Genomic DNA, 23,644 nt, shown 5'->3' with positions numbered 1-23,644 from the left:
GGTAGGTTAGATGTTATTGAGATGGTGCCTTGTAAAGTCCTTTGAGATACTGCAAAATCCTACAAACAACATCCCAATGTGATTGTTTGGGATTTTCCATAAATTGACTCGCCATCCCCACTACAAAAAATATGTTAAGTCTAGCGGCAATCTAATATATCAACTTGCCAAGCAAGTGCCTATTTCGACATTTGTCTTCAAAGTCTAGTCCAACATCTCTAGACAACCTTACATTAGGATCTAAGAGTACCAATTGGTTTAGCTCCCAACAAACTAGTCTCACTTAGTAGGTTCTGTCCAACATATATTTTCGCTCTAATAGATTCAACTCTTTCCTACACCGTACAATCTCAATTGCAAGAAAGTAATGCAGAATACTCTAGTCATTGATTTTAAACTTTGCTTGAAGCCATGACTTAACATTTGCAATCCTGATCTGGCCACTGCCAATAATGATAATATCATCAACATAAACTATTAGAAAGTACAATGCCCGTCTCCTTTTTGCAGACAAAAACCGAATGATTAGAGTAGCATCGGACAAAGCCAGATGCAAATACTACAACACTAAATTGTCAAACCAGGCTTGAGGAGACTACTAAAGATCATAAGGCATAACCTTATGGAACCTAAAATACTTTACTATCTTTCTCTTGAGCAACATACCCAAAAGATTTTTCCTAGTATACCTCTTCATGAAAATCTTCGTACAAGAAGACATTCTTCACAAACAACCCATAACCTACTAAAGAAGAGGCGGAGTTGTAATTATGTAAAAAAAATTAATTTCGTTAAATTAGGGAAATCATTTTTGCAAAATTAGACGGTTTCACCTTGGTCTCTTAAATGCCAAACATACTAAGTACCTTGTTTTTATTCAAACTAGTGATTTCCTTTTCCTTATATAGATCATTAAGACCTCGAATATTTCTACATCTCAAGTAATGGAATCATGAGGAATCCTTGGAATTTTTGTTGCCCCCAACCTTGGCTTGAATTTTTGGAGGCCTTCCTTGCTTTTGTCCTTGGTTCTAGAATTTTGATTCTTTAATCCTCCTTCAGAAGTTGCAAAATCTCTAGTGATCTTAGAGCTATTTTGCATACCATAGGTTTACTTGTCAAGCGATTGGGATCCCTTATTATTGCTAGAATGATCTGGACAAGCTTTGTTAAGAGTAGACACCTCTGCAATAAAAGTCTTAGTTGCCTCAAGATTTTTATTGACAAGATTATTGTTGGCAGGAGAATTAGCAACTTCAAAATCCTAGTAGTTTGCAACAGCATTAGCTTTCTTAGTGGCTGCATCAAGAGACTTCTAGCTGGAGAATTAGTATCAACATCTTAATTTATTGCAACAGGCTTTATGTCAGGCCTGTAACTTGCAATTAGAGCCTTAGCAGTAGCTAGGCCCTTATTAGCAGAGATATCTGGTGAAGTGATATGAGCAACAACAGAAGTATTTACAGCACCAAGATTCTTTTAGCCAAGACTTTAGTGCACCATTCCTTATCAAGAGTCATTATTTTGAATTTGGATTACATGAAGGAATTTCCTTCTCAAGATTCATCATCCATTGCATCTGTTGGAGGTTATTTATGTCTCTAAGTATTATTATTAAATGTGTTAGTATGTTAATTAGTGAGAGTTAGTAAGGGTATTTTTGTCATTAGAATGTATTTAATTTGTATTATGTATAAAGGGAGAGGAAGGGGTGCTTAGGCACAAAGGTGAGGTTGTCACCGTGTGACTTGGAGGTCATGGGTTCGAGGCGTGGAAACAGCCTTTTGCAAAAATTCAAGGTAAGGTTGCGTGCTATAAATCCATTGTGGTCCGCCCCTTCCCCGGACCCCACATACACGGGAGCTTTTGTGCACTGGGCTGCCCCCCGTTTTTTTTTAGTAGAGGGAGAGGCTTATCTTCAAGTTAGGTTATTCAATTTAATTGAAATCTCAACATAGTATTAGAGCATGTTCCAACCTAAACCCTATCAAAATCGGTCATTATCGGAAAACACATTTTCGTTGCTGTCCTTCTTAGATCCACCTCCACCCCTCATTATTTCACAAAACCAATCATATACCCAAATGCAGAACCCTCTAAAGCCTAACCCCACAGAACCCCATTGCTGGAAAAGGCTCCACATGCAGGCAATGCCAACCCCATGCACTTTCTCACCACCTTTTTTTTCCTCTACAATGTTTTGACTCCTTCTCTGGACAATGTTATCAAGCTATTGGACATGTCTTTTGTTCAAACATCCAACTTTTTTCAACTATGCACTCGTGGTAAATTTCTGTTCGGAGTTTGTAAAGGCTTCTTTACGAGTTTCTTGGAGCAGTGGCTGTTTCGTACATCAAGTTGTGAGGCTGTCGCAGTGCTATATCAATAGATGAGTCGTTCCCGCCATTCGTGGTTGTGTCGGTGCTTCACATAGCTTGTGATTGTCCCAATTAGTTTTGGTTGTTCTTCTTGTTTGACATTGGTGTGGCTGCAAGTTTGTGAGTGTTGGGATGGATTCTATGAATCTCAAAAATCTGTTTCCAACATCGCTGTCACAGAAGACAGCTCAAAAGTTGGATGGAAAGAATTATGTTCAACGGTCTAAAGTTGTTTGGATTTATTTAGCAGGATTAGGAAAACAGACCACTTGCTCAAATCTGATCTCTTGACGAAAAGAGAAAAGAAGTGTGGATTCAAGAAGATGCCTTAATTGTTTCCCTTTTATGGGACTAGATGGAGCCACAAATTACACAAATATGTATGCATCTTGATACGTGTAAGGAGATTTGGGATTATGTCAAGTTTCTATACTCTAGTAACATTACATGTATGTAGGATTTATCCAAGGAGTACTTTTAGTACAACAAGGAGATAGAAGCATTGCATATTATTTTGGACTTTGGAGAGATGAAGCATATTCATGAGGAGCTTAACGTCGTGCAACCTATATAACTGCCGATGCTCATGATATGCAGAAGTAGAGGGAGCAGATGATAGTCCTTCAGGCTCTAGCGGGCTTAAGACCCAAGTTTGAGGTAGTCCGGTCCCAAATACTTAGTAGTGCCGTGATGCTATCATTTGCCGATGTTTATTCTTGTGTCCTTTGTGCTTCTTGTAGCACACATTCTCCTGCTCTTGCATCTAGTGTTGAGAGGACAGCCTTTGCTACATAGGGTGATTCTACCAAACAACTGCAAAAGTTATTGAGGTTGTTTGAGTGATCGTGGTGGTATAGACGAACAAGGTAGAGGCACTCCTCTTAAGTGCACTCATTGTGGATGGAGTAATCATTCTATTGAGCAGTGTTGGGATCTCCGCGATAGACCTTCACGTGTTGCCAATGCAGCCACCACCGTCTCGACACCTTTGGAGCCAAGTAGGGGGCAACATATTGTATCCATGTCAGAGGAAGAGTATTCCAAGTTCCAACAGTATCAAACGTCATAACAAGGTTCTCTTCCCATTGCATCTCTTGCCCAAACAAGTAATCCCATAGTATGCCTGTCATCCGGTACTTCTTGTCCTAGTTTTTGGATCATAGACTCTGCTGCCATTGATCATATCATAGGTATACCTAGCTTCTTCTCCACGCTTCAATATCCTGCAAATTTACCTTGTGTTAATCTTACTGATGGATCCACCACTATTGTCAAGGGAATTGGGACTGTAAATCCCACTTCTTCTATTTCTCTTCCTTCGGTTTTGTGTATTCGCAAATTTCCTTTCAATCTTATGTCCTTGGCAAGATTACTCTACCATGAATTGTTTAGTAACATTCTTCCCTGATTCTATGGTTATTTAGGATTTGAAGACGAGGAAGACGATTGGCAAAGGGCATGAAGCTGGTGGACTTTATCTCCTTCTACTGCCTGCACTGCTTCTGCACACCTCTCCAAATTCATTGTTGTCTTCATCATCCTTCACTGAAAAAGTTAAAAAAAACTTATTGTTCCAAATTTGATTTATGAATCTAGTCTTGATTGCGAGTCTTGTTAGTTGGGAAAACACCATCATGTCCCTTTTGCTTCCCGAGTCAAAGAACAGGCTGCAAGCCCTTTTATGTTAGTCTATTATGATGTTTGGGGTCCTACTAGAGTTGTGTCCAAGTTGGGTTTCTGGTACTTTGTAACATTTGTGGATGATTATTCAAGAATGACTTAGCTATATTTAATAAAAGATTGTTCCAAGTTGTTTCATGTATTTGTGCCTTTTGTTCTGAAATAAAAACTCAATTTGGTTTGCTAGTTTGAATACTTCGATGTGATAATGCTAAAGAGTATTTCAGTGCACAATTCACTACTTATATGACTTAGTTTGGTATTGTCCATCGATTATCCTATGCGCACTCTTCTCAATAAAATGGGGTTTTAAAGAGGAAAATAAGACATATCCTTGAAATCATTGGCTCCTTACTTTATCAAATGCATGTAACTAAAGTGTTTTGGAGTGATGTTGTACTTACTGTTTGCTCTCTAATCAACAGGATGCCATCCTTTGTTCCTAGCTTAAAATTCCCTACTCCATTCTCTTTCCTAATTCACCTTTATTTTCTCTCCCTCCCCGTGTATTTGGGTGTGTGACTATGTGTCCTTTATTCATCATCTAACTCCTTGGGAGGATAAGTTAGATCCATGGTCTTAAATTTCAATGAATTTTTCAAAAGTTTTGTCAAAATTTTTGATTTATGTCATACTCGAAATTGAATGGCATTCGATTTTCGTTTTACATAATTTCCATAAAAATTTCAACAAATTGTTCGAAATTTATCGAAATCTCAAAATTTTAGTGAAACTTTTCGAAATTTTAATTATAGAACAAAATTTCCTTAGAATTCAAATGAGAGATTTAGGAGTGAAGTGAAATTTCTTTGTAAATTTATTTAATTTTTTTATTGAAACAAAAAAATTATTACAAGGGCTTTTGAAGTTATATGAAAAAAATAAACTCACAATAACCTTTTTTATCTAACTATTCATGTGTATTATTTTTATTTGTATAAGAAATATTTTTAAAGGATTTAGGAGTTAATTTGTATTAACTGAATATGTTAATGCACATTATCTTACAAATGTCTGATACACAAATTATATTACAATTTTTCCACCTCTTACACAACATATATGTATTTAACTTGTAATATATTAGTCCTAAAACTTATATTATTACATCTATTAACCATTTCTGAAGTTTCATAAAAGAATTTCACACTTTACTATTGATTTCCATTATTTTTTCAATTCGAAATCGAAATTAAATTTTTTGTTGAAATTTTCATACTTTTGGAGATTCAAAATTTGAGTAAAAATCGAAATTTAAGACCTAGGTTGGATCCTCATGCTATAAAATGTGTCTTTCTAGGCTTCTCATATACTCAAAAGGGGTATTGTTGTTATCCTGTGTTATATTCCTTCTTTGTTTCTACCGATTTACCTTCTTTGATTCTACACCTTTGTTACACCTAGTCCCTAAGTGCTTCTGTGTTCAATGAGTCTCTTCCTATGCATAATCTTCCAGATTCAACTTTGCTGTCCTTGTCCAACCAACCATCTGAGTCTCCATGTAGTTACAGTCCTCATCATCTTGATCATCCTAATTTATGGGTGTATTCACCACAACGGCTCCAAGGAAGAGAGTCCCCTCTAGCTTCTACTACGATGCCTTTGGTTTCCTTGTCTTATGATCATATTTCCCAAGATGTTGATCCTTCCATTGCTGTTCGAAAAGGTAAACACACATGTACTCAACATCCTATTTCCAACTATATTTGTTATGACTTATTGTCACCCTCCTATTATTGTTTTGTTGCTACTCTATCATCTACCACCCTTCCTAAATCTTTTTTGGAAGCCTTAGCCCACTTTGGGTGGAGGAATGCTATGGTTGAAGAGATGAATGCTTTACATGATGATGGCACTAGGGACTTGGTACCTCTTCCTCTTGACAAGTCTATGGTTGGTTGTCGCTAGGTTTGACACTGTGAAAGTCAACCTTGATGGTTCTGTGGCTTGTCTAAAGACCTGTCTTGTTGCTAAGGGGTATACTTAGGTGTATGGTCGGATTATTCTAACACTTTTTCTTCGGTTGCCAAACTTACATCAGTACATCTATTTGTCTCCTTGGCTACTAGTTGTCACTGGCCTCTGCGTCAATTAGATGTGAACAATGCCTTCTTGCATGATGACCTTGAGAAGGAGGTCTATATGGAGCCACCACCTAGGTTTGTTGCTCAGGGGGAGTCAAACTTAGTGTCTTAACTCAGTAAGGCACTATATGGTTTAAAGTAATCTCTTAGAGCATGGTTTGGTCGTTTGAGTGTTGTAGTACTTGAGTTTGGTCTTTGACGGTGTGCAGTGGATCATTTGGTGTTTTGTCATCATACTTCATCGGGTAGGATCCTTCTTGTTGTTTATGTGAATGATATTGGTATTACAGGTGATGATGATACAGATATTTAGAGTCTCAAAATTTTATACAAACTAAGTTTCAAACCAAAAATTTGGGACTGTTGAAATAGTTCTTGGGTATATGAGTATCTAGATCTCGTATGGGAACTGTTGCTTGATCTGTTTGATGGAACAGCAAGTTAGTGCCAAATATGGGTGATTTGCTACCTAATCCTGGACAATGTCAGAGACTTGTTGGAAAGTTGAATTATCTCATAGTCACTCGTCTAGATATATCTTTTGCAACAAGTGTTGTGAGCTAATTTCTAGATTCTTCAAGGACAAGTCATTGGGACGCAGTAATTCACATATTGAGATATCTCAAAGGTGCACTTAGGAGAGTTCTTTTATATCGTGATCAGACTTATATCCATGGATATACATATGTAGATTGGGCTAGGTCGCCTGTGGACCTGAGATCCACAACCGGGTACTGTATCTTGGTTGGTGGTACTTTGGTTTCTTGGAAGAGTAAGAAACAAATAGTGGTGGCCAGGTCAAGTGCTGAATCAGAATATAGAGCAATAGCTCGCACTACTTGTGACTTGTTTGGTTGAAAACATGTTGGAAGAATTGGGTTTTTTGCATTCTTAGCCTATAAAGTTGATTTGTGATAATTAAGCTGTTGGAATTGGTGTGATCCCAAGAGGGGGGATGATTTGGGTTTTAAAATATTTTGGCTAATTTAAACATTTACGCCGATTCACCATATATCATATCCCATTTTCATGTGTGTATGTAAATTAATAAAACAATAAATGCAGACATACACGTGGAACATATCTCATTTAAATAAAGGTGTGGATGCAAATAATAATAACGATAAATGAAAGCATACACATGCGGAAGTTAAAGTGTAGTAATTAAATGAGATAAGGAGAGAGAGACACACGATATTTGTTATCGAGGTTCAGCCAAACTAGCCTACGTCCCTGCCTTGGGCATACCTCCTAAGGATTGCACTATCCTTGCTCACTTAAACGGGCGAAATAGAAGCCGTTACAATATTTCCTTACGGGGTAAGGTAAACCCCAACTCAATTACCAGGTTGAGCCCAACTTGTCTCTCTTATGGGGCAAAGACTCTCTAGTTCAATTTCCAGGTTGAACCGAACTAGTCTCACTTGCGGGGTTGAGACTCTCCAGTTCAATTTTCGGGCTAAACCCAACTGGTCTCACTTACAGGGCTGAGACTCCCCAGTTCAATTTACGGGTTGAACCCAAGTAGTACAACAAAAATCATTTTTGTGCATGATAAAGTGCTTCTGAATACAAGTAGAGATGTACAACATTTAAGTTCTAAATAAATGCACTCTCTTATGATATGCATTATGCTCAGTAGAGAAAAGGTGCTATCAAATAAATTTGCACAAATAAAATATATTTGAAAAAAATGAGTATTATGTTCTCCTATAAATATTTTTGCAAATAAAAAATATTTGGAGAATTTAGGAATTTAAGCTCAAGAAAATATTTGTGCTATAAATAATTTTCTCCCAAAAATATTTATCAAAGAAATAACCTGGAGAAAACCTAAGCAATACCCTCAAAAATGTTTTTCAAAGATTAATGTGCTAAGTGAGAGTATATGCAAATAAAATGCCCTAAATAAATTACTTTCCTCAAAAATGATTTTGAAATAAAAGCATAAAAGAGAGTTGGAGAGATTTTTATAAAAAATTTTGCCCCAAAAGAATGATTTTAACAATAAAAAAACGTTTTGGAGGAATTTTGATTAACAATGGATTAGAGAGAAAATTTGGGCAAATTAAAGTTGCTAATCTAAATTATGAAAGGAGTATTTATAGTTTTTCTGAAAAATATGACCGTTAGGGACACACTCGGTATTTTTAAAAGTGTTTAATTAAAAATTTAGTGTGTTTAGGCGCTCGAAATAAACCCAACCCGAGAGGTTTAGTCGCTTGAACACTCACAAAGAGAAAGTGATTTTTCGGGTTCGGTTGACCGTGGGCAATGACTGGTCGGCTGGAGCCAAGGCGATTTCCCATCCTTTGTAGGTTCAGGGGCCCGGTGCTTGGCTCGGGTTGTCGATTCTAGCTATTCAGTCGCCTGGGGTGTTTTGAACTATAAGTTCGAGTGGTTGGGGCTGGTAAAAAGTGTCAGCATTCAGATCGGTCGACCGAGGCATTTATAACGCCCTATGTTCGGTCAGCCGAAGCCCTTTCAAAGATAGATTTGGGTCCAAATTATGATTGAAAGATTTCCCCTGTTCATATAGGTATTACTTTTGAGTTTATAAGAGATTTTTCATGAAGTGTTTGGGGACCTAAGGTCAGTCTTAGGCTTATCTGAGCATTTAAACATGTCATACAGATGCATGCATTATTACAGACCAAAGATATAAAAATTAAATGCAATACAACTAAAAACCAAATGTCTTCTTCTTTTGCTCTTCACTCCATGGAATGCGCCAGTTGAAGTAAGCTTTAAGTCTTCTGGCTTCCATTTCCCTTTTGTGTTGAATGGTAAACATTTTCAAGCACTTAAAAACACACATAAGAAACCGGTGCTTTGTTAGCATCAAAACAGGGATCGAACTCAAAAAGTCAACAATCTGCCTCTTTTTGATGATAACAAACACCCAAGAGCAAAATGGGTACAGCCTGAAAAGGCTCTCCCTAAGAATATGCATAATGTAAAAATAACAATAATAGTTCAAGCATATTTTTGAAAGAAAACATAACAAATGATCATGCATTTAATTTTAGCATTAAGGCACAGGTTCAAATATTTGCCCCTAAAAAAAATTTCCTTTTGTTCATTATCATTTTGCTCATGAACACTCCCCCTTTTGTCATCAACAAAAGGGGTAGGCTAAGTAGAAAACATTTTGAGTATTTAAAACAGACGTAACAAAGAGAACTCTCCCTTTTTGAAATGATATTTATTTTTCTTAGAACACTCTCCCCCTACTTGATGTAACAATTGGGCATAACACAAATAGTATAACTGGTCATTTAATTTTAAAATGAAATGACAAACATGGTCAGACTAGAAATTTACACAAACCATTTCAATTTAATCACAACGTAAGTCCCCGCAAAGATTGGAATTTAAGAACATGCGGCATATGAAAAAGTAGGTTCGAGCAAAAAAACTGTCTAACTAGTTCATATTCATTTCAAATAAGATCAATGAACTAGTTGAGCAACACCCTTTTAAAATTTATAAACAATATAATTTCATGACATAAAATTTCAAAACAATACAAGCACAGTCATGAAAACATTTAAGCACATAAGCAAGATAAAAGATATATTCTATATAAGTTCAATTCTTGCTTTTGAAAATGTAAATATAAATAAATATATATGTATAAAAATATATATCTCCTTATGATTTTCAATAAACACTAGGGGCAATGCTTGCTGAAAAAGAACTTTAACATGAAAGTTCAAGCAAGCAATGTTTTTCTAGTTTTGCATTTAAACACAAAAATACTTCAACAAATAACCAGAAAAACAACCATATAGATCCTAAAATGATTTATACAAATTAATTCAAGACTATATGGAAAAACAAATGATTGTGGCAATCAACATATCTCAATTTTAGATTTTCAATAATATTATCACATTTAAGCACATGCCACAATGAATTCAAAAACAAATCTAAGCCTAAAATGTTGGTGAGCACAACAAGATATAATTTTAATTTTTAGGTTCTCCCCCTATCAATTTGAATATGTGCTTAGATACTATGGATAACACATGCACCAGAAAATGCAAACATTAAGTTATGTGCAGTGTTCGTGCGTACTAGGAACAACCCATATCAAAGATGATTCAATAAAGACAGGATATGATGTTCAGGGTACTTAAACAAATTAGGACTCAAAAAGTGGAAACAATGAAAATATGAGTCCATGAGTTAGGTGCTATTAATCCTTTTCGCAAGGATGAGGCTTAAACTCTCCCGTATAATCTCAAGCACACATAAGTGCATTTACATTCAAGTATGAGTTTCATTCAAGCACATCCATTTCATGTTCATCCTTCTTAATATTACTTAGCATGCAGAAGATTATAGGCATTAAGTTCATTTTTCTTATAAGTGGGGCTTAAACTTCCCCTGTATATTTGCTTGCATACATACTTGCATTTAGCTCAAGGATGATGTTCATTTAAGACCATTCCTCATATATTCATCCTATCAAGGGATTTCAGTATGCAGCAAATATAGGCATTTTAGCACATACAAGCATGACTTATTGTATTTCAATTTAAGGCACGATAGCCAATCGAGGCTATACTCAACGGGTATGCAATAGGGGATTAATACATAACTCACAATACCAATGAGTGTGGGCAAAATGAAAAACTCCCCCTAAGTCATGCAAATTTCCTAGTTTATGGACCATCATCAAAACATGTGACGTTTGATTACAAGGATGATGCTTTACCATTTGGGTCCGGAATGAAAGTGCATAACCCTAAGATTTGCAACAAATGGTGTCCATGAACTAGTTATCCTAGGTCAATAAGAAGTGTATATAATGAAGGACATCCTAGGAGAATTCAAAAACTTTGATTGTACATGTTTTTCAGTTTTAGCCCAAAGCATATAAGTTTCAACATGTACAGACCTATAGAACTAATTAGCATGCATTTTCTATAAAGATATTTCTAAGGTGCACCCAACATGCATTTTATCATAATTGTTTTAGTGCATGGTTTGGATTTTAGATTATGTTTGGGAAAGTTCTAACGAAATTTCGGCAGCATGCCGTTTGTAAATAGGACATTTCTCAAAAATTTATGCACTAAAAACCCGATAGATTCAAGCAAGCAATTAAAATAATCTGCATCATGCAGATACTATTCAGTTTAAGCATGCGAGAACCTATATTCACTACCAGCATGTAGTTCACATCACTGCATCAGCCATGCAGGAGGCATTCAGTATATGCATGCATTTCAATAGAACAGACAACAATTAAAATAAACTAACCATTAAATAATGCAAACATTTAACAAGCACAGGATAGTGGCATTCAACACTTAGATCATCCAACATACAATCCCTAGATAATAAATATAATATAATAAAGTAATTGTTGGATGAAGTTTTAAATTATCTGCTCCCCCTTAAATATGCAACCAAAGAATCATATATTCAATTTGCATTATTTGGCATAACTGATATTTTCTAATATGGGGATGAGTTTATGAATTCCTTAATTTTAATTTATTATTAGAAAATAATTTATCATTTAAGCTCAATGATGAGTTTAGGATTTTACATTATATACCATAAGATAGATTTCCTAAAACTCAATACAATGTGATGGACAAATTTTGCTATGTATAAGATTTTTATATTATAGCATATCTATATATATATATATATAGCATTAAGAATATAATGATGTTTAAAATCAAATTTTCCATTCGAAAGGGCTAGCCAATATTATCATATATTATCCAATCATGATGATATGTATATATTAAGCTTAAATTGGATATATCAATAAGACTCCCGAATTGGCTAGAAACTCCTAGGGTTCTCAGAATAGCAATAGTGTTTTCTAAAATTTTAAACTCTTAAACACAAAACACTATTTAATCATTTAAAGTATTCTAACCCTATATATATACATATATCCAAAAATCTTATAAGAGAAAAAAAATTATTTGTAAGTGCACCTCATAAGATGGTATGATAAAATACATCATGATTTATACAAAAATAACTCAAGATATATCACACAAATCATGACATAAGATTTTCAATAAAGTAGAACGAGGAGGCTATACCAAAACTTTGCTCCTTCTTAGGCATTTGACCGTGAGGTGGTGCTCTACGCTCTCTCGGTTTCTTATACCTCTTATGTTTCCCAAAGGGCCTTAGCACTCAAAAGAATAAACTTTATAAGAGCATTAGTAACTAAGGCAGAGTAAAATAAATATGCATGGCACTAGAATGATATGCATTAAGGCAATGTCATGTTTTTTCAAAATATTTTCATATATGGGAAAACTATGCGTTTTAAAATATTTTTTGTGGGATATGATTTCTTGTATCGCGCCCATTCCAGAACCTTCAGTCAATTGATTTTACAAAAGCATTTTCAATAAACAAATGGTGAAATCATACAATTAAAACAATGGAGGATTTGCAAAGGGTTTACCCTCAAAATAGGGATGCACCAAATATGAGTCATTGCAATCTTAATGCAAACAGCGGTTAAGCTTATTGCAATCTCACTCTGATACCAATTGTTGGAATTGGTGTGATCCCAAGAGGGGGGGGGGGGGTGAATTGAGTTTTAAAATATTTTGACTAATTTAAACATTTACGTCGATTCATCACATATCATATCCCATTTTTACGTGTGTATGTAAATTAATAAAACGATAAATGCAAACGTACACGTGGAACATATCTCATTTAAATAGAGGTGTGCGTGCAAATAATAATAACGATAAATGAAAGCACACACATGCGGAAGTTAAAGTGCAGTAATTAAATGAGATAAGGAAAGAGAGAGACACGATATTTGTTATTGAGGTTTAGCCAAACCAGCCTGCTTCCCTGCCTTGGGCATACCCCCCAAGGATTACACTATCCCTACTCTCTTAAACGGGCGGAGCAGAAGCCGTTACAACTTTTCCTTACGGGGTAAGGTAAACCCCAGCTCAATTACAAGGCTGAGCCCAACTTGTCTCTCTTATGGAGCAAAGACTCCCCAATTCAATTTCCGGGTTGAACCGAATTGGTCACTTACGGGGCTGAGATTCCCCAGTTCAATTTTTCGGTTTCACTTATAGGGCTGAGACTCCCCAGTTTAATTTACGGGCTGAACCCAACCAGTACAATAAAATTCATATTTGTACATGATAAAGTGCTTCTGAATACAAGCAGAGATGTACAATGTTTAAGCTCTAAATACATGCACTCTCTTATGATATGCATTATGCTCAGTAGAGAAATGGTGCTATCAAATAAATTTGCACAAATAAAATATTTATGAAAAAAATGAGTATTATGTTCTCCTAGAAATATTTTTGCAAATAAAAAATTTTGGAGAATTTAGGAATTTAAGCTCAAGAAAATATCTGTGCTATAAATAATTTTCTTACAAAAATATTTATCAAAGAAATAACCGAGAGAAAACTAAGCAATACTCTAAAAAATGTTTTTCAAAGATTAATGTGCTAAGTGAGAGTATATGCAAATAAAATGCCCTAAATAAAATACTCTCCTCAAAATGATTTTGAAATAAAAGCATGAAAGAGAGTTGAAGAGATTTGTATAAAAGATTTTGCCTCAAAAGAATGATTTTAACAATAAAAAAACATTTTGGGGGAAATTTGATTAACAATGGATTAGAGAGAAAATTTGGGCTAATCAAAGTTGTTAATCTAAGTTATGAAAGGGGTATTTATAGTTTTTCTAAAAAATATGACCGTTAGGGAAACACTCGGTATTTTTAAAAATGTTTAATTAAACCCAACCCGAGAGGGTCGGTCGCCCGAACACTCACAAAGAGTAAAAGTGATTTTTCGGATTCGGTTGACCATGGGCAATGACTGGTCGGCTGAAGCATGGTCAACCGAATCCGAGGCGATTTCCCAACCTTCGCAGGTTCAGGCGTCCAGTGCTTGGTTCAAGTTGTCGGTTCTAGCTATTCGGTCACCCAGGGTGAGGTTGAACTATAAATTCGGTGGCCGGGGCTGGTAAAAAGTGTCAGCATTTAGGTTCAGTCGACCGTGGAATTTTAGTTCATCTCTAGACCGGTCGCCTGAGCCTCAGTCAACGTGTTGACTTTCTACTAGTTCAGTCGATCGAGGCATTTATGACGTCCTATGTTCGGTCGGCCAAAGCCCTTTCAAAGATAGATTTAGGTCCAAATTATGATTGAAAGTTTTTCCCTGTTCATATAGGTATTACTTTTGAGTCCAAAAGTGGTTCAATAGAGTGAGGGAACATTATAGAATTTTTAGCGGGATAGGGACTTTTCTGCATTTAGTTGCTCTTTCTCAAACACTGGATGCCAATTTTCCAGGAAAACTGGAGTACTTCCAATGAACCAGGAGCTATTTTCTAGGATTCACTCTTTATGTTCCATAACCTAAACATATAAGAACCATTTGGAAGTGGAAAAAACTCTACTGTGCCTGCTTTCTTCTAGATCTTGACAGTATCTTTCACATACATATATAAGCAAGAGACTTGCTCAGAAATGACCAACAAGAGTTTTTCTCCATTTGTCTGCTCCTATTTTGAAAAATTCAATCAAGAGGACAGACCATTATCCTACCATCTGACTTGAAAAGCCTGAAAGTATTGTAGTTTAGAGTCTTTATTATGATCTTTTCCAAAGAGAATGTTCCATGCAATTGCTTTACACTTCAAATTTGCTGTCTTTACAGTATCAACAAAGAAGATGTGATTGTGGGTTTTTGGGAGAATTTGATAAAATATCTTGAAGGCTGCATCCAATAGATCTCTCCACTGCTGCCGAAGAACTTCCAAGAGTTTGATCCATGATTCAGCTTGTATTGGACCAAGAATGATCCGACTCAAATAAGTATGTTCACCAGAATCAGAAATGAACAAAAGGATTTCAAGTCAACAAACTATCAGCAAGAATAGATCAAACTGTGAACAGAAAATAGAGGAGAAGAAAAATTAATCAGGGCAGATTAACAAATTGATGAATTCGGAACAATGATCACCAGAAACATGATCAAGATTGGCCAACAATCAAGAAATGGCACATGATAGAGAAAGACCTCTTAAAGTGCACTGTGAGAAATGGAAATTCCCTGAAAAACTCTTTTCCCAAGGTAGGCACAAATTTATAAGATCAAATATGGCTAAAAGTTTATTTATAGAAGAAGGATATCCTGGACAAAAAGGCATGCATTCGTGCAGTGAAGGCTACAATTTAATCTTCAAGGTTATGTTTCATGTTTTCTGGCTTACCATTCATGCCCTTTTTTCTCCCAGAGCACCACCTCTTGGTGGGTTCAAATGTGAACCTGCAAAGTCTGCTCAAATCTGCTATGTGGGTAATAAAGCCAACAGAGTTCTACAGTATTTGCCTTCCAGTTTGGCAACTAGGTTGGTAGGCCACCAAGATCTAGAGTGCTCTATCTCATGCTTTAGTCAGTGTCTCCTCCTACTCTTTAACATCATATGGATTAATGCAAAAGTAAATGAGCTTTTTCTTAGTTCTTCATTTGAAAGTAGGAAAACTTTCTTGTCACGAATACTCTTTTCTTGGAAGAAAGGTTTCAAATGTTTATGGAATCAAGTCTCTGATGATAAAATATATCAGGTTATTGCCAAATATTCTATACTAAGGTTTTGACTTACTTTAACAAGTTCTTGCAATTAAATGAACAGTGTTTCAGAGAAATATAATTATACTAAAGATTTCAGACCCTGTTAGTTAGTCACTGTCTTGGTGAGACCTTTTTCTCCCGGATTGTCTTGGTGAGCCCTTTTTTCCCCTGGACTGTCTTGGTCAGACCTTTTTTCCCCTGGGATTCATGAGAGAAACTTGTTGTTAGGAGACTGATGTTATACTTATATATGCCTTTCATTATTATGTACACTAATGGGTTTGTTGACTTTATTTTCTTTCAGCTTATACTATATCATTTCAGCCAACCTCTCTTTTCATCCTTGTAATTTTGTTTATCTGGGTGATATTGCAGGTTTTAAGTTATCTAGATGACAGGTGTAAGGTTCACAAGGATGCCATAAACTTTTGTCAGGATGTTTTGGGGAAGAAGTTGGTTGACTGGGAGCCAATTTTACGTAACAGTCTATCACATCCAATCCGCAATGTGGACCTTGTTGTTACTGTTGGAGGTGATGGAACTCTTTTGCAGGCCAGCCATTTCATGGATGATTCAATCCCAATTTTAGGCGTGAATTCTGACCCTACACAAGTTGAAGAGGTTAGTTTGGTCCTCTGTTCAAGCTTTAGTTTTGTCGTCTCGGTATTGATACATATTAAATCGATATGCCTTATCTGCTGTTTTTTTTTTTTTTTACTATTTTTGAATCATCAATTCCAATTTGCCATATTTTCTTTGGTTTAGGTGGAAGAGTTCAGTGACAAGTTTGATGCTACCAGAAGCACAGGCTATCTTTGTGCAGCAACTGTCAGAACTTTTGAGCAAGTAAGACTATTGTATAAGATTGATAAGAAAAAAAAAAATTATTGAAAGCCTTATGATGTGTTTGGAAGCAGCTTCCAGTCATTGATCCCCAATCCCCTCACAAAAATAAAATAAAATAAAATAAAATAAATTGTAACTTCAATGAGTTGCATACACAGCTTTAATGCAAATTTGTTACTTTTTAATGCAACTGTATTAGTTTGTGTTGTGTTCATGTTAAACAATTGGAAGGTTATTGTTGTCCATGTGAGTTTTAGCATAAGCAACTATAGTGTGCTGACGTTGGCTTGCTCCAAAGGAGGAAAGTACTCTAATATAGTTATATGCCTAAGCAGTTTCTCATCTTCAACTCTTCTTTTTCCCCAATGCGAAGGGCATCTTATGATCTTATCCCTATAAATCACTCACTGTTAAAGAGCTAGTTGCCTCCAACACACCCTACCATATTCATGATTTAGTCATTTTTCTATATTCCCTGCAATTTTATTTTGCATTATTGTTTTTGGAGTTTTTGATGTTATTGATATGCTTCTGAGCACAATGTTTTTCAACTGAATAGCCTTTGGGATCATTATCAGGTACTAGATGACGTCCTGGAGGATCGAGCAGTCCCTTCTCGATTGTCAAGGATCTCAATGTGTGTAAACTCACAGCTGCTGTCAACATATGCCCTTAATGATGTTTTAATTGCACAAAAATGTCCAGCTACAGTTTCTCGGTTTTCATTCCGGTTTGTGTTCCTAATTAACCATTAACATGAGCTTACATGTAGTATATTGATATTATGTATTTCATCTCTTTGTGTGTGCGTGTGTGTGTATGTGTGTGTGTCAGAATTAGAAGGGATGACCAGCTATATTCTCGTATGGTGAACTGTCGATCAAGTGGCCTCAGGATTTCCACAGCGGCTGGATCAACAGGTGCAATGCTCTCAGCAGGCGGATTTAAAATGCCCATACTATCACGGGATCTTCAGTATATGGTAAGAGAGCCTATTTCCCCTAGAGAAGCTGAGTCTCCCTTAATGCATGGTCTAGTAAGATCTGACCAGTCTATGGAAGCTACCTGGTTTTCTAAAGAGGGTGTAATATACATTGATGGTTCCCATGTTTTTTATGACATCCAGCACGGAGATACAATTGGAATATCTACTGGTGCCCCGGATTTGAAAGTTTTCTTGCCTCAACATCTGTTATCATAGAATATGTGTAAATAGTCAAAGCCATGTAAAAATACATCCAAAGAAATAAAAAAATTTTGCAATGATAGTGATCTTGCAAGTATAGGAGATTTTTTAAAATGTAATCTTTGCAGGAAATATTTTACTTTTATTGCTGCCAGCCTGTCCCTTGAAAAGAAAGTTTTTGTTTGGGCGGCAAACTTGTAAGTTGGGCTCATCATACTTCAGTTTTGTTTTGTTCTTCGGCAGATGCAATGGTTGTAGTTGAGACTCCTTTGTAAGCAAGTTGAGAATTTGCCCAAAATTTTACATTACATTTGCTTCATGAATGTCTATTTCAGGACTTTAATTTAAGAATTTGATAGTTTACACGAGAAAAGAAAATTAGTTGTCACTAAAATGCAAAATAATGTAAGGTTTTATTAATCTATAATAACCACAAGGAATTACTATTTGTAGCTTTACTATAAGAATGTGTATTAATCATTTATTCCAAGCTGGATTGAATACTACAATTTTTGGCTTGAGAAACTTCTAACTTGTTGCATTCCTAAACAATTCTTATCACATCATCATTGCATTTCAAAGTATTCTCCAAGCCAAACATAAACCCTAGCCTTATTGAGTGGCATAACACTGGTACGCCTACTATAGGGAAAATTGTCTTTCTGGGAAAGATTTATGAACATAAGCTGTGTGAGAGATGTGAAGGTTGCCTTAGAATGATCCACTGGGATCACTTGAATATAACATCCAAAAGAATCAAAAGAAAATGCCCATTTAAATGCAGCATATGTAAGCAGCCAGAATAATCTCAAATCTGGTTTAAAAGAAGTATAATATCAGTACATTTTCACTTGTCGAGAGTCATATTTCAACATATGATGCCACAATTTGAAGGACTTAAAAAATATATCATCCCTTTTTTATCATTAAGAAAAGGTAATGGGCTTCGACATTAATATTTCCATCAATTTCATTTTTTCTTCCTCTTCAGCAGCTGCTTCACCTGGAGAATGTTCGGTGCCCGTGTTTCCAAAGGGTGCCAAAATTACAGTTAAAAGATTTAACGTTGAAGATATGAGCACTGGTTCATGGGGTTTTGTCCAGGCTGCTTAAGTAACAATCCACCGTGCCTGGTTCAGCTTCAACTGCTGTCCTACAACCTGAACATCCAAGATTTCATCCATCAATCAGGAAAACAAGTGCGTCACAAAACAGCTTTTACACCAGTGTCTCACTTACGTGAACATTTGAGTGCGGTTCCGAGAGAGCTGAGGCCGCTTTATTGGTGAAATTATCAAGTTTCTCAGGGTCATTGAGGGATTATTACCACCGCCTCCAAATATAGGATGGGCACCAGTCCTCCTGTTCCCGGCATCAGCAGGAACTGCTGCTTGTTTCCCTGGTGAGCAACCAGAGATGTCAAATGTGCCGGAGCCCGAACTATTCTGTCTTGCTGGCCATATATCCTCTCTGGGCCCTGGAGTTTCAGGAGTGAAAATCGGCCAATCTGCAACAAATAAGTTAAACTGGTCTTTCTTGGAATAATTTAAGGGAAAAAAAAATGCTAATAGAGCCCGACTCAGTGTTGTAATGGCACTACTGATACGACAGAACTATTAATAGCTTTCAAGGCCCTCAGACAGTCGTACTTGAGAGATACTTTGATCTGTTGACAGTAAGTTCACCTTATTTTGTACTTGCTGCTAGAAAAGCTGCATTACCTTTTCTGACAGGATCTCTGTTATCCATCATGGTCGGGTTTGAGAACAAATCTGGCTCAGGTCTCGAGTAGAAATTGCTTGCAGGTTGGATGGCTGATCGTTTCATTGACTCGTATTCATTTCTCAATTGATCATACATCTCATCAAGTTTTCTCTTTTGTCTAGAATATAAAATAATAGTTGGTGTCATGCTTCCAATAACAGCCCAACAGATTTTGATCAATGATCAGACATTAAGAGTAAGGATCCGACAATAAAATGCAAGCTAACGGCTGACCTGGATTTCTCTGAGAATTTTTCTTGAAGTTCTTGCTTATCCTTGGACAAGCTCTCCATCTCCTGCTCCATCAGCTGGCACCTCTTGGCCATTTTCTGATATGCAGTATGTACCTGCTCCAGTTTTTCTGTGAACTTCTCCTGCATTACCTCACATTTCTGCCGGCACTGTGCTACTACTCTGTTCATCTTGAATTGCATCTCTAGTTCCTTTTGCCCAATATAGAACATCACGCTTCTGTATGCACTCTTCATTACTATGTTCGTTCAAGGAAAATGTGTCCCCAATTCCTCCTTCAACAGACTTTCTATACGAGTGCCAGGCTTCATCCGGTGAATTTACTCCATAAAGCATGAAAGGAATTAATTTCTGTGCACCAAAAAAATTTCTACCTTCCTTTTATATATTTTGCTCAATAGACTGGGAGTCACTAAACAGTGCAGTTACAATATTGCAACATATACAAAGGAAGGATACATATCTGTGGAGAAATCCCGGCCATGGACATCTGCAACAGCATACATTGTAAAGATTCTCAACAAAGCAAATGAAAATATAAGGTGGTGGCAAAATCATGAGCAGATTACTGATAAGTCTGGAACATGGTACGTATTTCAATAGAATATGGTAGCAATAGGAATAAGGAAATTGTATGTGGTACTTAAAAAAGAGTGTCTGCTTACATTTATCCATTCATCATTTGGATTGATATCCACAGGTTTCAGCAGACTGAAAAGTGAAAAAAATAACAAAGTAAGCGAAAATTAAATTATATAAAGTTGTATGCAAGTAAGAATATTAATATTGCCCAAAATGCTCTTGTTCCACAGCCAATGGCTTAAGGTTAATAGCAAGGATATTCATGTAGCAGCACTCTCTTGTCGTTTTCTTGAGGAACTCCCCAAACAAGTGAGTAAAGACACAGAAAGGGCGGGAAGGAATGTAGAGGTAAGCCATTTAAAAGATTACAATGCTTTTGTTCAGTAATTAATCAAATTTACAAACGTGCACGTCTATACATATTTTCATTCTCTCATCCATCTATATATGCTCATTGTATCAATGAATTTGGAGCCAAATATTACTTGAAAAATAAAAATGAAAGGAAAATATGTGCAAGGGCTTCTAAGAATCACAATTAGAAACCTCTTACCTCTTAGATAACACTTGGTCACAAATAGGACAAGCAGCATCATTATTCAGGATCTTGGCAGCATCCTCAGTACCTTTTTATGCAGTTAAGAAAACCTTATGCAAATGCACCAATTCTATCTATTCTCCCCAAGAAACAAAAAACAGAGAACTGAATAAAGTAGAATTATTATATGCGTCTGGATACACAGGAGGTGACCACAGATTGTGGTAATAGCTTGCCCATCCAGCTCTCGCCAGCACGCATTGCATCTCATTTCAGTTTTCAAAGATGACCATTGATTCCATGGTATATCCAATATTTTAGAGAATTGTAAATCATAACCTGATCCCCATCCAGATTTCCTGGCAATTCCACATGCCTGCTAGAAGTTCAATTTTCACATAAGATCAGCAGGAAACAGCCTGGATGAAACTGGAGTTACGAAGGACTAGCCTTATGAAAGCAAGGTCATTGTCATATAGTCATGATGGTTTAAGTTGTTTACAACCCAAGCCCAAATGTGATATGATAATAAAAAATACAAAATATATAATTTCTGCCTTCAATTAAAAAAAAAAAAAACAAAGGAGTCGCTTCATTAACCTTTCAAAAGCCTGAAAGAAATGGAAATTTGACAAGTATGCTTGGCAACAAAACTCTACCCTTGATTAGTTGCTTGTGCATGAAAAAAAGAAAAAAATAGAGCTGGGAATTTTGAAGGGTGACATTCATCATAAATTTGAAAAAAATAAATAAAATACATTTAGGTTTTTAATATAATAAATTGAGAGATCAGTCAAATCAGTAAGATTCAACACCTAATAAAATGTTTAGCGTTAAAACTTACAAATCAATATTTTAAAATATAACTGTCATAAGGGGCAAAAATGCTAATGAAGACCAAGATAATGGAAAAACGAGTTCATGTGCTTGAACTTAATGTCATAATTGAAAGAACAATAGAAATTCTTGCATAAACTTCTTGAAACTTTCATACCCTTGATATTTCATAATCAGGAAACTAAATTATAGTTTATTAATTGAAATTTGCTTACCAAACAAAAATAAACAGAGTAAAGAAAGCAAGAAAGAAACAAGTAAAGAAGATGTTACTGTTATTTTTTTTAGCAATTGGATGAAAAATTTTGGAAAATAAAATGATATTTGGTCAAATGATTAGACATTAAATGTTTTTCTGTCCAAAATAGGCTTGAATTCAGCTATTTGGAAAATAAAAAATTTTCATTTTGAAAAAAATAACCATATACACTGTCTAAAGAAATAACCATACATGTACAGAAAATAGATTAAATCTTTAAAAATTACAGTCATGGAATTGAACCGTCTCTGAATGGTAAACTTTGTATAGACAACAATCTGACGTGGGGATCTTCCTTGTTTTGTGTCTAAAAGTGAATCCTTGCCCTGATGAAAATTTTCATACATGAAGAATACAAAACTGAGGACCTAGAGTGAGTGGTTCGTCTCAATGGGAGGAACTAACCATTTCAAAATTTACAGCTATGAATTCAATATGAGCTTTTTAGGGCTCTATATGTGGTCATGGTTCCTAGAAAAATTCTCGAGGGAACACCTTTCAAGGCAGAAGGAAAATTATAATATCTCTTCAATAAAATAAATAATCTCTCTACATCTACAATCTTGTTTTTTTGTTTTTTGTTTTTTGTTTTCGGGAACATATTCAATTCAGCCTGCCAAAATTCAGTCAGCCGTGCTAAAAAATAACAAGGTCATTATAAGCCCTAAACATTTAAAGCTAGGGCAATGCCGACCTGAAAAGCTAAAAATTAGAGAGTCATTGAGCTTCATACCTCAAAATTTACAAAAATCCTTTGCACTACTTCGATTTCGTTCCTCTGAAACTCAAAAACCAGTCTCTGAAATTTCAAAGGAAAACTGAAACTAAACGACAACCAATCATCATCAGATTAGGCAACCAAGAAACGGCTAAACAATTTTTTGGACTGTCAATACGCGCAGCAATTGATAACGATGTTCGAGTAGACTTGAATTCCAAGCAGTATATCTTTCAAAAAAAAATAAAATAAAAAAAGCAGAAAAAACTTAACGAAAGTAAAGAAAAAACAATGCTCCGAACTTCGTTCGATTTCAAGAAGTTTCCTCAAAACGAACAAGAAAACGACTGAAAATCACAGGTAAATTTGAAATTGGGGCTCTAATACCGTGAAAAATCGTCACGCATAGATAGCGGAACATGAATTTCTTGCGGTACTCCAGTTCTTCCACAAGCGTAAAATGATGAGAAATTGAATCGGTGCACAGTTTTTCTCTTCTCTGCGTTCACGATTCGAAATGGCGGCAAAAGCCGAGGCCTGCTCGAGGAACATACAGGGTGCGGCCCGGGAAAACAAGAGCCACATATGACGTGGCATTTCCTTCGATTTATTTTTCTGCAAAAAAATTATTAAAACGACTTGTCCAGCTAAACTGTTTATTCAACCAAAAATGTTTATTTCGGAAGTGGTATCAGAATTCATTTTTAAATTAATAGAAATATTAGGCTTATCTTCTAAATATAATTATTTTTATTTATTTATTACTTTGTAAGTATCAGAGTATGTGTATAATATAATTACATAAAATAATAGGAAACAAAAAATATGATATTTAATAGGTGTGTGTAACATTACTTTTAAATTAATTATATAACTCAAATGTTGATATTTTTTTTCACATACTTC

The 23,644-nt window shown here is 35.7% G+C and overlaps 2 protein-coding genes across 12 annotated transcripts in view; one reads left to right on the top strand and one right to left on the bottom strand.

Annotated features, from left to right (window-relative positions):
- The window catches only part of LOC131157195 (NADH kinase), a 49,815-nt gene extending 31,704 nt beyond the window's left edge, over nt 1–18,111 (top strand). Inside the window, exons 2-6 of one of the 2 annotated variants that reach the window (XM_058111182.1) lie at nt 16,132–16,377; nt 16,522–16,602; nt 17,181–17,332; nt 17,437–17,584; nt 17,729–18,111. In XM_058111182.1, coding sequence (XP_057967165.1) covers nt 16,132–16,377; nt 16,522–16,602; nt 17,181–17,332; nt 17,437–17,584; nt 17,729–17,803 — 702 coding nt within the window. In that variant the 3' untranslated portion in view covers nt 17,804–18,111. Of the gene's footprint in view, nt 1–16,131; nt 16,378–16,521; nt 16,603–17,180; nt 17,333–17,436 lie in introns of both variants that reach the window. The other variant, XM_058111174.1, reaches the window with a different exon arrangement.
- A 467-nt stretch (nt 18,112–18,578) lies between these two features.
- Nucleotides 18,579–23,336, bottom strand: LOC131157158 (E3 ubiquitin-protein ligase CCNB1IP1 homolog). Of its 10 annotated transcripts, none has more exons than XM_058111137.1 (10): nt 23,126–23,336; nt 22,754–22,844; nt 21,126–21,300; nt 20,940–21,012; nt 20,470–20,515; nt 20,264–20,294; nt 19,787–20,042; nt 19,510–19,670; nt 19,028–19,265; nt 18,579–18,948 (listed from the first exon to the last, which is right to left on the bottom strand). In XM_058111137.1, exons 1-10 carry the CDS (start codon nt 23,143–23,145, stop codon nt 18,942–18,944), a joined length of 1,098 nt encoding a protein of 365 aa, XP_057967120.1. In that variant the 5' UTR covers nt 23,146–23,336; the 3' UTR covers nt 18,579–18,941. The 10 variants fall into 10 exon arrangements, with proteins under 10 accessions (XP_057967120.1, XP_057967079.1, XP_057967069.1 ...); XM_058111096.1 differs by having other exon boundaries at nt 19,028–19,295; nt 23,126–23,313; XM_058111086.1 differs by having other exon boundaries at nt 19,028–19,295; nt 21,126–21,303; nt 23,126–23,275.
- Between the last annotated feature and the right edge of the window lie 308 nt (nt 23,337–23,644).

This window comes from Malania oleifera, chromosome 1 (assembly GCF_029873635.1).
Source record: "Malania oleifera isolate guangnan ecotype guangnan chromosome 1, ASM2987363v1, whole genome shotgun sequence".
Lineage (NCBI taxonomy): Eukaryota > Viridiplantae > Streptophyta > Magnoliopsida > Santalales > Ximeniaceae > Malania > Malania oleifera.
Note: the sequence above shows the minus strand (reverse complement) of the source record. Positions and strands in the feature narration are given on the sequence as shown.

Excerpts from the sequence above, each read along its gene's own strand:
- LOC131157158 (XM_058111086.1), bottom strand. The coding sequence starts at position 23,145 with ATGCGTGACGATTTTTCACG. Across the intron at positions 22,845-23,125 it reads ATGCGTGACGATTTTTCACG|TTTCAGTTTTCCTTTGAAAT; the intron begins GTATTAGAGCCC and ends GTTGTCGTTTAG. Across the intron at positions 21,013-21,125 it reads AATCTGTGGTCACCTCCTGT|GTACTGAGGATGCTGCCAAG; the intron begins GTATCCAGACGC and ends CTGCATAAAAAG.